The 14,280-nt window shown below is 44.2% G+C and overlaps 1 protein-coding gene across 5 annotated transcripts in view; it reads right to left on the reverse strand.

Moving 5' to 3' along the window:
- Positions 1-6,586, reverse strand: part of ddx3x (DEAD-box helicase 3 X-linked) — a 32,292-nt gene extending 25,706 nt beyond the window's left edge. For 2 of the 5 annotated variants that reach the window (XM_033033074.1, XM_033033072.1), the window contains exons 1-2: positions 6,197-6,576; positions 756-816 (exon numbers count right to left, since the gene is read on the reverse strand). In XM_033033074.1, the coding sequence (XP_032888965.1) occupies positions 756-816; positions 6,197-6,241 (106 nt within the window). In that variant the 5' untranslated portion in view covers positions 6,242-6,576. Of the gene's footprint in view, positions 1-755; positions 817-6,196 lie in introns of all 5 variants that reach the window. The other 3 variants (XM_033033073.1, XM_033033076.1, XM_033033075.1) reach the window with 3 other exon arrangements.
- Positions 6,587-14,280: the final 7,694 nt, after the last annotated feature.

Genomic DNA, 14,280 nt, shown 5'->3' on the forward strand with positions numbered 1-14,280 from the left:
GGAATACCAATGGTGCCGATGTCCAGCCAGAACACCCTTCCACCACAACCCTCTGCCTTTAGATTCAGTTCAGAATCCAAAATACCAAAGCCACTGTGGACTATGCACCATATTTTTTTGGATGACGAACTAAAGAACCACGTTACTTTAAAAATTGAAAGAATTAACATCTTGAAAAAAGCAGCCTCACATCACCACTCCGCAGTAATTAGATGACATTAATCAGCACTTGCTTCTGACGTTTGTGCAAAGACTGAACAAGGTAACAGAGCCTTAATTGTTTTTGTAAAAAACACTTGCAGCTATTAAAAACATGTGTGAAAAGCCAGCAGGGAAAAAAAATAGTGCCTGAAGTTCACTAGCCCCTTACACCCCACCCCCCATGAAAATGTTTAAACACGAGTGCTATAGCGTGAAGATTACAACCAATGGATCATTTTGTATCATGCTGAACCTCTATTACCACCAGCTGTCTTTAATGTTAAGATAGGCACAATGTATTATATTACAGAATAAATTTCCATATACTTTTCATTACACTATTACTGGCTCTATTCCTTTACCTCCCTTTGATATCCAGCCAGAACACCCTTCCACCACAACCCTGTCTTTGGATAAATCAGTTCAGAATCCAAAATACCCAAGAATATTCCTAAGAAAAATTAAGCACAACCATTTTGGCACACTGGTATAATAGATATGTTATGCAGTCCTGATCTCTAGATCACTGCTGTGGCAAAATAGCTGCTACTTACTACCAGCCCCTCCAGCACTTTGAGCATCACCTGAAGACGATGTCAGGTCTAGGCCAGCAAGCTGAAATAAATAAAATGTATATTAATAAGCTTACAGTAGAAATGCCAGCAACTTACATTATCATCCATGATTTAAATTGCTATAATATTCTGGCATATAATATGCCGAGTGGGAAATTAAAGTCAGCATCAATTATACAGAACAAGACTACAGGAATTGAAATTTATAGTTATATGAGATATACAAGATTGAACTCCTGAAAGGGCAACATGGTGGCACACCATTTAGTGCGGCTGCCCCAGGAATTTGGTTGCCATGGAGAGTTTGGACAATTTCTAAGTAACTGCAAGTTCCACCAGTAGTGTTTTTAGTAATTAAAGGCAGGTATTTCATAAATATTTGCAGGGACCCATGGAAGACAAGATGGAATTGATAAGGCTTCTCCCCAAAAGCCAGCAAAGATTCTATAGGCCAAATTGCCTTCTACTATATTTAGTTAGGAAGAGCTGCTCTGCATTAATTATTAGCGCCCGATGGTGTAGGAAAACAGAACTAGTGGTAATGAGTGTTCAAAAGGGAACTGCAGATGCTGGAATATCGAAGGTACACAAAATTGCTGGGGAAACTCAGCGGGTGCAGCAGCATCTATGGAGCGAAGGAAATAGGCGACGTTTCGGGCCGAAACCCTTCTTCAGACTGAGTGATCGACGGGCAGTGTGGACCTGATATGTTTAAGGGCCCGTTTCCATGTTTTCTCTCAGAACTAAAATTGTAAAATGCTTAAAGGGCCTGTCCCATTGCTGCGCCCTAATTTGCAAGTTTAGAAGAGTCTGCGCTCGACTCAAACTCGCAGCACAGTCGACACATGGTCCTAGGAGGTCCCTGGAACTCTTGTTCTGCTAGAGGGAAGTTCCTGCATACCCACGGCCTTAGTTTGGGGGAGGAAAATTTTTCAGCATGCTGGAAAATTTTCCAGAGTAAAAATTGGCCTGCATGGTTCTTTTGAACTCGTAGCGCAGTGGAGTGGGGTCGCTAGGCAGTCGAGGTAGCCATAGGCAATCTTCTTTGCTGACCGGGCATTTTAATTGGCTCATTGGAGTTTTCAGAACTAAGGAAAACCAATCAGTAATGTTAAATGCCTGCTGAACTTTATTAAAAGTTCTTAAAAATGTCTCCACTTCTTCGCCCCCCCCCCCCCCCCCCCCACACTCTCTAAAGGACTTACCGCACACTGTTGCAGCCGTTTTTTACCTTCCTGTTCATCGCGGGTGTGAATTTCAAACACTGCTCCCCCGCTTTCCCTGGACCTGCCTTTGTGATGTGTTTGTTTGTTGACTCGATCCAGCTCGCGGTTTCATCGCTAATGATCGATCCAGCTCGAGGTTTTACAGGCGAGTGTCCTCGACCTTGAAGGTCGAAGACAGTCGCTGAAAAGTCGCGTTAGTGGGACAGGCCCTTAACTGAAATTCTGCAATCAACATCTGTAAACCAGTGCAATGCTTGCAAAGAGCCTCCAGGGGTCCTCCTTCAAAAATTTCAATACAAGACGTTTTTGTATTCCAAATGTATCATTGAATAGATAAAACAAATTACCGTCTGCCATTTTAAGCAGCATTTCACACCAACTTCAAGGCACGGCCATGAACACAAACGTTTCACTCATTCCCACGATTTAAAAAAGCACAGTACAATTCCTTGGGAAGGATGAACTATTCACAATTATGTAGGTTTAAATCCAACTCTTTTCCTTAATTGCTCTCAAGTAACTTCTCTGCACACAAGTGTTTCTGTAATCTAAGCCACATGCTCTACTTTGCTATGTGTGACCTTCATGAAAAGCTAATATTACTTTTCACATTTGTCCACTAACACGGCATCTAGCAAATCAAAGACTAACATTGCTCTGGCCTACAATTATTCGTCTCAATAACATAGCCATTTATATTCAAGTACTTTTCTCCCTTCTTTGACCTGCACTGGTTGAGAAGATTTGTTCTATCACATCTCCCAAAGCACACCCTATAGTCATTTCTTCATCTGCCTCACACCCAATCCAAAACTTATCAAAATTCATGATCATACGTGACAAGAGCAGAATTGGGTCATTCAGCCTATCAAGTCTACTACACCATTCAATCATGGCTGATCTATTTTCCCTCTCAACCTCATTCTTCTGCCATCTCCCCATAACCCCCAACACCCACACTATTCAAGAATCCACTCATCTCCGCTTTAAAATTATCCATTGACTTGGCCTCTACAGCCTTCTGTGGCAATGAATTCCAGATTCACCAGCTTCTGAAATCCCTCATCGTCCTATAGGAACATCCTTTTATTCTGGGGCTATGACTTCTGGCCCCAAACTCTCCCACAAGAGAAAATATCCTCACTGCATCCACTCTACCCTGCTTTGCATTCACCAGACTTCTTCAATATATTTAGATATTTCCAGATGTCAGAGAAGGGTCTCAACCCAAAATGTCACCCACTTCTCGCTGGAGATGCTGCCTGCTCAGATCAGGTTTTCCCCCCTTAAGTAGAGGCACATTACCCCTTCAAAATGCCAGTCACCTTCTGCAGGCATCAAATAAGCAATAAAACATTTTTTAATACGTAAACTAAATAAAAAAGTTGCTCTCTCGATTAAATTGTTCTAGATTTCTTGGACAATAGCTTCTTAATTCATAGCTTAACTGGTATTTTGATTAGCAGCACAGAATAAAAAGAAACCATGTCTTCTGGTATCAGTTGAGCATTGTTCACCCCCATAATAACTACACGGTTATTTCCCCAACCATTCATATATTATTTTGGTCTTTTTTTTTTCTTTTTTATAAACGTTGAGGCACTAGATTTTGCACTTTAGTGCAATAACCATTCTTTGTGGTGAAATGTTTATTCAACGTCCATGCTACAAATAAGCACTTTTCACTTATGGTGGTGGTTAAAATGAGATTCCCCTGAACACTTAACTGACAGGATTGAGTAAAGGGGAAACAAAAGTTGAAGCTCCACAGTTGAAGATGGTTTGACCCAAATTCTTTAATAGTCAGGGAGCAATTTAGCTAGGAACTCCACCACAGGTTACTCCGATCCCATCAGTCCCACCATGACGTTCTAATTTTGCCCAGATCGTGTTTCTTTAAAGCATCCTCCACTCAGCTCATTTGTAAACAACTTTTGACTGACGTGTAAAAAGCTGCCAAAACAGCTTCTGGAAATAGATTTTCCCTCACAGGTTAACAAAAAACACTTACTTCAATTAGGTTACATTTGGCTCCAGAATAAGCAATGGAGTGATTTCTGATTTCCATGCTATTGTCCCAAATGTCTTTTTTTAAACATTTAAACGGGCATTTTGCCAATTACCAAGCATCTAAGTTTCTTGTCATGTACAACAATGAACTCCAATTTAGGGATTTCAACCAGGTGCCCTTGACGATTTTGGATGTCATGAACAGACACATCCAAACGCAATGGAAATAATTTTGACAATTGTAGTCTTTTTTTTGTTCCAAAATGTAATAGGACATTTTAAAGGATGCAAAAGATTAAAGTAAAGCGCTCACTTTCTGGATTCATGGTTGAAATTTGAAAACTGCTAAAAAGATTTTGGATGTCATGATCTCTCATTCCGTTTAGTTGCAAAGAAAGCCTGAAAAGCCGACGACCAACTGCAACAAAACCAGCCCACGACTAATGTAACAACCAGCAGCATAACAAATTGCAGAATCCTCCGGTAGGGATCCTTATCAGGTTAGGATAGAATTTGGCGATGAGGGCATTTCATGAATGACGTACAACTGCACTCAAAGCCCTCAATGCAAAGGGTCGTTAAGCCATGTTTCCTACATCGTGGGGCTCTGGTTCCATGAAATTTACCGCAAAGCGTCACGAAAAAAAAATGGCATCGCACGTTCGTTACGTTTACAGGAAACTTAAACCTTTGTGACGGTCCTTCCCCGCCCGTCAGTCTCCGGGACGTATACGCTACGATTTCGTCAGAAATTAATCACACACTACTCCATTTTAATGTTTTACTTTACCTCCACCTCCTGCCAAGCGATCCATTTCATCTACTGTATTTTTTTTTTAACGCTACCTTCTCAACATTGAAAATAGCTATGCAATCCTATCTGGAACCGAACTTTGGGAGGGGGTCCTTGATTTGGCCGCAGGGATTGCTTCAGCTAATAACATGCTGCGCCAGACACAATGATGGCGCAGTTTCCTAGCGCACGGACTTACAGTAAACAGGAAAACAGCAATCGATTCAGCTAAAATTGGTTTGAAACATGCCGTTCTTTTGAATTTAAATGCTTGACAATAAAACGATTTTTTTAAAGTCGTAAATATTACTGGTTATTCAAAGGTCTAACCGGTACATTTATTAAATTTGAAACGATCAACCAAGTTATAACACCAAGCCACTGTGACAATGATCAGTTCAAAAAAAAAAGTAGGCCAGGCTTTCTGGTGAGAGTAATACGATAAAGTTATGTAATCGTGTTAAATAACCACAACAGGAAAAAAAATGAAAACAGAAGTCAAACCTTAAAACTGAAAAATGCTATTCTATATTTCGAAAACAAAAGAATGCGCTGGGAAGTTAAAGTTGGCTTTGTAATTAGAAATTTAATGAGATCGTTTGATCAATCTAGGAGTTCATCCTTTTGCTTATCCATCCTGAAAATACCAATTTTGTGTAGATTTGGGAATGAAGGTAGTTTTCAGGGAATACAATGGGCTGCGTCAAGAGCTTTAAATGACGGGTTTTAAAACAAGTGCTCACGTGGAAATATTTAATCTGCTACTGTAGCCGGTGGAGGGAATAGTTGGCAGCTCACCAGAAAGGCCGCCATTACAGGATTTAATGTTAATTTCCCCCAGCATACAATGGAAACCCGTCAATTCCCACCCCTTCGCTTTACGAAATTTTGGTCAAAAACCCGAAGTGAGACTCCACCGATGTTACAATTCAAGTGGATTTAAAAGTAAAAGTAGTGACGGGTTTCCGAGAAAATTAACAATCCCCATCATCGCGGCCGAGACGAGGCCGAAGAAGACAAAGGCCCGGCAATTTTTCCACCGCATTTCGTAACTCCAAAAGGGGGATGGGGAGGGGGAAGGGGAGATAAATGAGAAATGTCCTCAAAATTAAGCGGAAAGGGACAAGAGTCCCATTTTGTATTTTTAAACTCTTTAATACATAAAAAACGAACTCCTCCCAGTCGCAGCGCGGGGCGGCTCCGAGACTCACAAAAGTCGCCATTGTCGGCGGACTTCCCGCAACCGGCCTTGGAGGGGAAGGAGAGTAAAAAAGACAAGAGAAGTGGGAAGGAACCCACAGGCTGCCCCCTCCCTCAACTAAACACACAAAAAGCATTCAACATCACGCCGCCGAGGAAAGAGTCACCAAGTCAAGTTGCCGCTGACTCACCTGCTGATCTAGATCCAGTACATTTCCGATGGCCACATGACTCATAACTAAAAAAAAGTGAGAAAATTCTGACTAGGAAAAAAACGACGTTATTTTATATATTTTTCTCTCTCCTCCTTCGGGATAAGGTAATAAAAAGGGTGATTAGGGGGGAAATTTCCTCTGAGGATTTCCTGTTCGCTTCTCGTTTTTTGTGCTCCGCCGACGCTGAAGTGAAGAGTATATTTATACACAAAAGAGAGAGAGAGCTATATATCTAAGGGAAATACAAGGCCGAGCGCGCTGTTCCGGGAAGGTTTCACCACGTCCACTGCCCCCGCCGTCGCTGCCACACTCTGCCCCTCGTCCCTTCGTCTCTCGTTATCTCCACGCGGCGCAAAGGTCGTCGGGAAGCCGGTCCGGCCACGTGATGCAGCTCTCGGCCAATCGGCTGCTGCGGCTTCCCTCGAGCGCGCTGCAGCCACAAGGCAAGCAACGGACGTCGTCTCGCGAGAGTGTTGCCTCACGCTGCATGGAGACGGCGGAGTATCGGTGAGGTACCTGCTCTCAAACACCTCAGCATTGCGACCGGTCCTCTTCCCCAGGACCTCAGTACTCTGATATGTGATATAATTCACTCTATGACAATATCCCCATCCTTACGGCAGGATCCTTCTGCTGTGGCAGGACCCCCCCCCCCTTCTGTGGCAGGATCCCCTCTGACAGGATCCTCTCCCCCCCCCCCCCCCCTTCGGTGGCAGGATCCCCTCTGACAGGATCCTCTCCCCCCCCCCCCCCCCCCCTTCGGTGGCAGGATCCCCTCTGCCATGGCAGGATCTCTCTTCTGTGACAGGATCCTCCCTCTTTGGTAGAATCTTATGCTGAAGAACACACAATCCTGTGCATTCATTCACCTCCCCCCCCACCCCCCAAACTAATTGGAGAACTTGGGCTGGTAAAAAATAATTTGTTTCGCTACAAACCAGAAAGATTTGTTATCTGAAATTGTTGAATTCATTGTAGTTCAGTGAGCTGTCATATGCGCGACTGCGGATGCTGGAATCTTGAGCAAAAAGCAAAGGACAGGAGGAAATCAGCTGGACAGGCACAATCTATGCAGGGAAATGGACAGCCGACGTCTCGGGTTGGGACCATTCTTCAGACTGATTTTTGAAGAAGAGTCTGGCCCTAAACATAGTTTGTCCATCGGTGGTACACACAATTGCTGGGGAAACTCAGCGGGTGCAGCAGCATCTATGGAGCGAAGGAAATAGGCGACGTTTCGGGCCGAAACCCTTCTTCAGACGTTTGTCTGTAGTTTGTCCATCTCTCTGCACAATGCTGCCTCGAGTTCCTCTAGCACTTTGTTTTTCACACATAAAGGGAGGGGTCAATGTGGGAGTGGGATGGAGAATCTCCATTCAATCTCCATTACCTCCACTTCAGAAACAAGTCACTCCAACCTTGGTTATAAAGAGGCAGCTTACAGACAATGCTCACAGAAATACATTGAGAGGCTGAGTTCAAGGTGTTAACAACTCATTCCTTGAAGCACAAAGGGAACAGGGCTGACCATACACCTTTGCAAGCTAAAGATCATCTACCAACATGTTCCAACCAAAGATCCTATAGCGGTTGGTTCCAACTGAGCATCACAATAAGACCCTAGAGAATGTGAATAATTGTCTGTATCTTAGGATATGAGAGATCATGTTCAGTGTACCAGCATAGATTTACCATCTGAGGAAAAGCCTGTTCAATAATCTAGATATCTAGTAGAGACTTGGACTGCTTGCATCAGATACCCCCCAAAGCACTGCAGAAATACCAACATCTCTATATTTGCAAAATCCTCCAAATGCAGCAGCAGGATAAACGAACCAATTTCATAATTCTCTCCCAGCCCAACACTCCCAGGTTCCCAGGCTCTGATTGATTTCAGCCAGATCTGATGAGCAAGCCAATCCATCGACAGGGCCCTCCATAATGTTTGGGACAAAGGCCCATCATTTATTTATTTGCCTCTGTACTCCACAATTTGAGATTTGTAATAGAAAAAAATCACATGTAGTTAAAGTGCACATTGTCAGATTTTAACAAAGACCATTTTTACACTAAATACAAGATCAAAGTCTTGGGGAATTTTATCTATAGATTAGAAGGAAAAGAGCAAGGTAAGTTATTTATTCATTACCTCGTTTACTTTAATGCTTTTAATTATTTCTATGTTTTAATGTGAGCATCATGAACATTTTAAAAATTCCTTCAACTTTGAACCTGATTAAAGCTCTGAGGCCTACTTGCTCCTGAAGCCTTCCTATGCCTTGCTGCAAGCCTCTTTGCTGTAGTGTGTCAGCTTGTTCAGCCCTCCAAATTTGATCCAGGTGATTCAAGCAGCTAGACACTGGTCAGCAACAGGCCAGATGCCACTTAATTGTGACTCGTCAATCTAAATCAAGCGCTCTGTGAAACCTTTCAACATTTTATACATGTCAATTAACTCATGAAATCTCTTATTCTCAAGAGCATACAAACTAAGGTTATACATTTCTGGTCCTCATAATTTGAAAGCAGATAACAACCTGGCAAAGCCACACTGCATCCAGTCCCTTTTAGTTTCTTCCTATAAATGGGGATTTTTTTATTTTTTATTTGAGCCATTGGCCTATTTGGCTCACAATGCTTTTATATTGGCCTCTTGACAAGGTTGAAAATCCTGGAGAACAACCTTGTAGCTGTACCTACTCCCCACTGTGATTTTTCTTAATGTGTAGGAAGCAACTGCAGATGCTGTTTTAAACCGAAGATAAACACAAAATCCTGGAGAAACTCAGCGGGACAGGCAGCATCTATAGCGAGAAGGAATGGGTCACCCATTCCTTCTCTCCAGAGTTGCTGCTTGTCCTGCTGAGTTACTCCAGCATTTTGTGTCCATCCATGCTTTTTCTTAATGGCACTTTCTTGTTGCTATTCATCGATAGTCCTTTATGTCTTTCTTTAAAAAACTTTACATCCTCCTCATTTGTTATCTGTTTATACCAATTATCAGGCAATTTCTGGCAAAGGAGGTTATGGGTATGTCTCAAAAACAAATACAGTCCCTCAGAGATGGCAATTTAAACTTTAAAGACCAACTGAATTCTGTTTCTGTTTTGTGCATTTTGTCCAATTTGAAATTTTGTGCATTTGAATGTTTGGAGATTTGTTTTAAGTATTTTTGTTATGTTTGTTTATCTTCCTTCTCAGATTTGTTCCTCAAATTTATGCTAAGCTTTGTTGGAACAGTGGTAAGCTGAAGAATAAGAGTTCAAAGGGCAACTAAAGCAGGAGTGACTTTTGCTCAGAATTTCCTAATACTGAAGGAAAGACTGGAGTCTCACTTCAGATTGAACTGAACCATTTCACAAATATCTGGTGCCTTTTCTGATTGGTGTCTTAGTAATGACAGTATAGTTAAGAAGAAATTGCATTTTGAGCAGGATAGATGGTACAATAAATTGAATCAAGTGCAGGTTAAAAAATCTACAAAGTGGGGCCTAAATCGAAAAAAGGGAGGAGGTAAAAGCGCATATTAGAACATTGAACAGGCATTTAGCCCATCATAACAGATGTCATTCTAACTAATTCCATCTGCCTGCATATCCCTCTATTCTCTGCCTATTCATTTGTCTGTGAAAATGTATTTTAAACATTGCTGTCTTATCTACTACCACTCCCTTGGCTGTGTTTTCCAGGCACCTACCTGTTTCACTATAAAAAAACTTATCTTGTAATTCTCCTTTAAACTTTCCCCTTCTTACCTTAAATATATGCCTTCTATTATTTGACATTTCCACCCTGATAAAATAATGACTATCGCTCATAATTTTATATACTTTTATCAAATCACCCATCAGTCTCTGATGATACAGAGAAAGCCATCCAAGTTTGTCCATCCTTTCCATATAGTTTCTTATAACACCCTGGTGGTTCTGCACACTCATCAAAGCCTCCATACCTTTCTTATAGCGTGACAACAGGAACTGCACACACTACTACAAATATGGTATAATCAGTTTTAACAGGTGCAACATGACTTCCAACCTTTATACATAACTTGACTAAGTGGGACCCGTTGAGTCCCAGTCACATGGGAGGACTGGTCCCCCAACGCAACCCATTCCCCAACGCAATATTACACCACTCACCCGTTCCCCCACCGCAACCTGTTCCCCCAATGCAATATTCCACCACTCGCCCATAGCCCCTAACTGTGCAGGCGCAGCTCATTTCCCCTCATCAACCAGCACTCCCCCCTCCTCCTCTTCAAGTGTGGAAGGGGGGGGGGGGGTTGGGGGGGGGAGGGGGAAGTGTGTGGGTGGGAGGTGAGGGGTGTGTGTGGGTGGGAGGGGTGTATGGGTGGGAGGGGGAGGAGGGATGTGGGAGGGGAGGGGGTGTGTGTAGGGGAGGGGTGTGCGTTGGCAGGGGTGGGGGGGTGTGGGCAGGGGGGTTGTGGGGGGAGAGGGGTATGTAGGCGGGGGCGGGAGGGGGGAGAGAGCTCGGAGAAAAGACGGTGAAGAGCCATGGGGAGAGGAGTGTATCACGGGGGAGGGGGGCAGCAGCCATTGAGGGGGACCAGTAAGTAAGTAAGTAAGTTTTATTTATATAGCACATTTTAAGTCAACTCGCATTGACACCAAAGTGCTTTACATAAATTAAATAATGTTTCCATACAAACCATAGAAAAAGGTTAAAAGAAACAAAGAAAATGGACACAACACATTATAGAGTTCAATACAAACGTCCCCCCACACCAGAATCAAAAATTTCCACTGTGGGGAAAGTCCTCTTCCTTCCTCTGTGAAACACCCGAGGTCGGGGCCCATTTGTGGCCTTTCAGCCAGTCCGATAATTTTCAGCGCCCTCTTGCCGTGAAGATGGAAAACCGGCGTCGGGTGAAACATTCCTCAGCGGCTTGGAAAGTCTGGAGCGGCTGCCTCCTCCCCGGAGACCGGGGCACTCGTAGTCCTCAGGCCGCGCCGGTTGGAGCTCCAACCCCGGCGAACTCGATCCCAGGCTCCGCGGCGCTCCAAATCCAGTGCCGCCCACGGCCGGACGCCCACAGCCACAGCTCCGCGATGTTGGGAGACGGCGGCCACAGCGCTCCGGAGCTTACCGCACGGTGACCCGGTAAGGCATCGCCCATTCCGTGTTGGTATCCCAGCGCTGCGCCACCGCCGCCGAAGCTGTAATCCCGTCCGGTCCCGACAGGAAACGCCGCTCCATTCTCGATGGTAGGCCGCGAGGACGAGGCGAAGAAGCAGCTCGGAAGGATGCTGCTTCTCTGACCAGGTAGGGGACTAAGAAATAAAGTTTCCCCCTTCCCCACCCCCACCCACCACATAAAAGACCTCCACTAACATTTTGGACAGGACTTAAAATTTAAAAAAGGTGAAGAGACGGACTGCGGGCAGGCTGCCATACACAGATGGCGCCCACTCCTGCACATCCGCCATCTTGAAGAGGGCAAGGGGCTGGAGCTGGCAGTGCGATGGGGACTCACAGTGGGCGCTGGTTGCTGGTCGTTCTCCGCCGGGATCAGAGTCTCCGCTTTCCGTTTGCCGACATCTCCGACACCTTCGGCATCTCTGACACCTCCGATATCGCTGACTTCGCGCCGCTTCCGGTCTCTCCGAAGATTGTGTCCGTTTGGAGACCTCCGCAGGCTATCCTCATCTCCAGTAAGGGCGCGATGGCGCAGGAAGGGGCGGACCATCCCACGGAGCGACAGGAAAAGGGACCAATCCGCGCGGCGATGACTGGTAGTAGAGGAGATCGATCTGCGCACACGCGTTTTCTCGCTAACCTTTACATTATGTCACCAATCTGAATAAAACTTGGTGCACTCGCTGCACAGAAGAACAGTGAGTGAACTGGCGAAAAAGTGTAGCGCTATCACGTACCGTTTTTCCGCAAATAGAAAAGCTGCGCATACCAGAAGATGACAAGATCAGAGTTTTAGATAGATGCCCTGACCAATAGAGGCAAGCATGCTATATGCCTTCTTTATCATTCTATTCACTTGTGTTGCTACTTTCAGGGAGTGATGGACTTGCATTCCAAGGTCCCTCTATACTTAAGTGCTCCAATTAAGCAAAATTATAGGCCGCATCCAAGCTCTGTCTATGGGACAAGAGTGGATATTACAGAGAATCCCAGAAATCTATGGCCATTACCCATTTATGCACCACTGACGTCCTGAGGGCACTAGTACAGGTACTGTAGGAGCCATTTATGTTTAGGCTATCTACTGTTGGCATATTATATTATTTTGTCTAGATATATCTTGCAGTATTATTTTGGACACTTGGGGGTGGTCATTAGATACACAGAGGGGCATATACATATATGGGTATAGTGGACAGGGAGTGGCAGACCAGGCACAGAGAGGGGGAGCATACAGGTCTCACCAGACTGGGGAGAACAGCTAGCTACAACTTGTATGCAGAATAAGGAAAACCTGGTACGGTAATTTCTTTGTTTGTACAACTACTTCAATAAAGAACCAATGGAAATAACGACTGGAAAAGCTGTTCTATTTGGTCTGCATAAGATCACTCCTACTTACCTGTGTAGTAATGGCAACGGAAAGTTGGGCACTGGAAGAGTCGGAAATTTGCCATTACATTTAAGTGAGAACTCGTTCTATGAATGAAACTGGAGCTTGTGAAAATCTGGGAACACGGATTATTTTATTTCACAAGCCTGACGCCGCTATTCCCGATCAACTGGACAAGGTCGCCACCTGCACTAATCTGACTAACGGAGATTGGAAACCTCGAAATCCAACGCGCAGGGAGAGTGAGTACGTACAGCATTAAACTTTATTGGAAAAGCTATACAGTGGCTTGCAAAAGTATTCATACCCCTTGAACTTTTCCACATTTTGTCACGTTACAACCACAAACGTAAATGTACTTTATTGGGGTTTTATGTGATAGACCAACACAAAGTGGTGCATAATTGTGAAGTGGAAGGAAAATGATACATGGTTTTCATTTTTATTTACAAACGAAAAACTGAAAAGTGTGGCGTGCAAAAGTATTCAGCCCCCCTGAGTCAATACTTTGTAGAACCACCTTTCGCTGCAATTACAGCTGCAAGTCTTTTGGGGTATGTCTCTACCAGCTTTGCACAACTAGAGACTGAAATTTTTGCCCATTCTTCTTTGCAAAATAGCTCAAGCTCAGTCAGTTTGGATGGAGAGCGTCTGTGAACAGCAATTTTCAAGTCTTGCCAGAGATTCTCAATTGGATTTAGGTCTGGACTTTGACTGGGCCATTCTAACACATGAATATGCTTTGATCTAAACCATTCCATTGTAGCTCTGGCTGTATGTTTATGGTCGTTGTCCTGCTGGAAGGTGAACCTCCGCCCCAGTTTCAAGTCTTTTGCAGACTCTAACAGGTTTTCTTCCAAGATTGCCCTGTATTTGGCTCCATCCATCTTCCCATCAACTCTGACCAGCTTCCCTGTCCCTGCTGAAGAAAAGCATCCCCACAGCATGATGCTGCCACCATCATGTTTCACAGTGGGTATGGTGTGTTCAGAGTGATGTGCAGTGTTAGTTTTCCGCCACACATAGCGTTTTGCATTTAGGCCAAAAACTTCAATTTTGGTCTCATCTGACCAGAGCACCTTCCTCCACATGTTTGCTGTGTCCCCCACATGGCTTGTGGCAAACTGCAAACGGGACTTCTTATGGCTTTTTTTCAGCAATGGCTTTCTTCTTGCCACTCTTCCATAAAGGCCCGATTTGTGGAGTGCACGACTAATAGTTGTCCTGTGGACAAATTCTCCCACCTGAGCTGTGGATCTCTGCAGCTCCTCCAGAGTTACCATGGGCCTCTTGGCTGCTTCTCTGATCAATGCTCTCCTTGCCCGGCCTGTCAGTTTAGGTGGACGGCCATGTCTTGGTAGGTTTGCAGTTGTGCCATACTCTTTCCATTTTCGGATGATGGATTGAACAGTGCTCCGTGAGATGTTCAAAGCTTGGGATTTTTTTTTATAACCTAACCCTGCTTTAAACTTCTCCACAACTTTATCCCTGACCTGTCTGGTGTGTT

The sequence above is a fragment of the Amblyraja radiata genome, chromosome 14 (genome assembly GCF_010909765.2).
Source record: "Amblyraja radiata isolate CabotCenter1 chromosome 14, sAmbRad1.1.pri, whole genome shotgun sequence".
NCBI lineage: Eukaryota > Metazoa > Chordata > Chondrichthyes > Rajiformes > Rajidae > Amblyraja > Amblyraja radiata.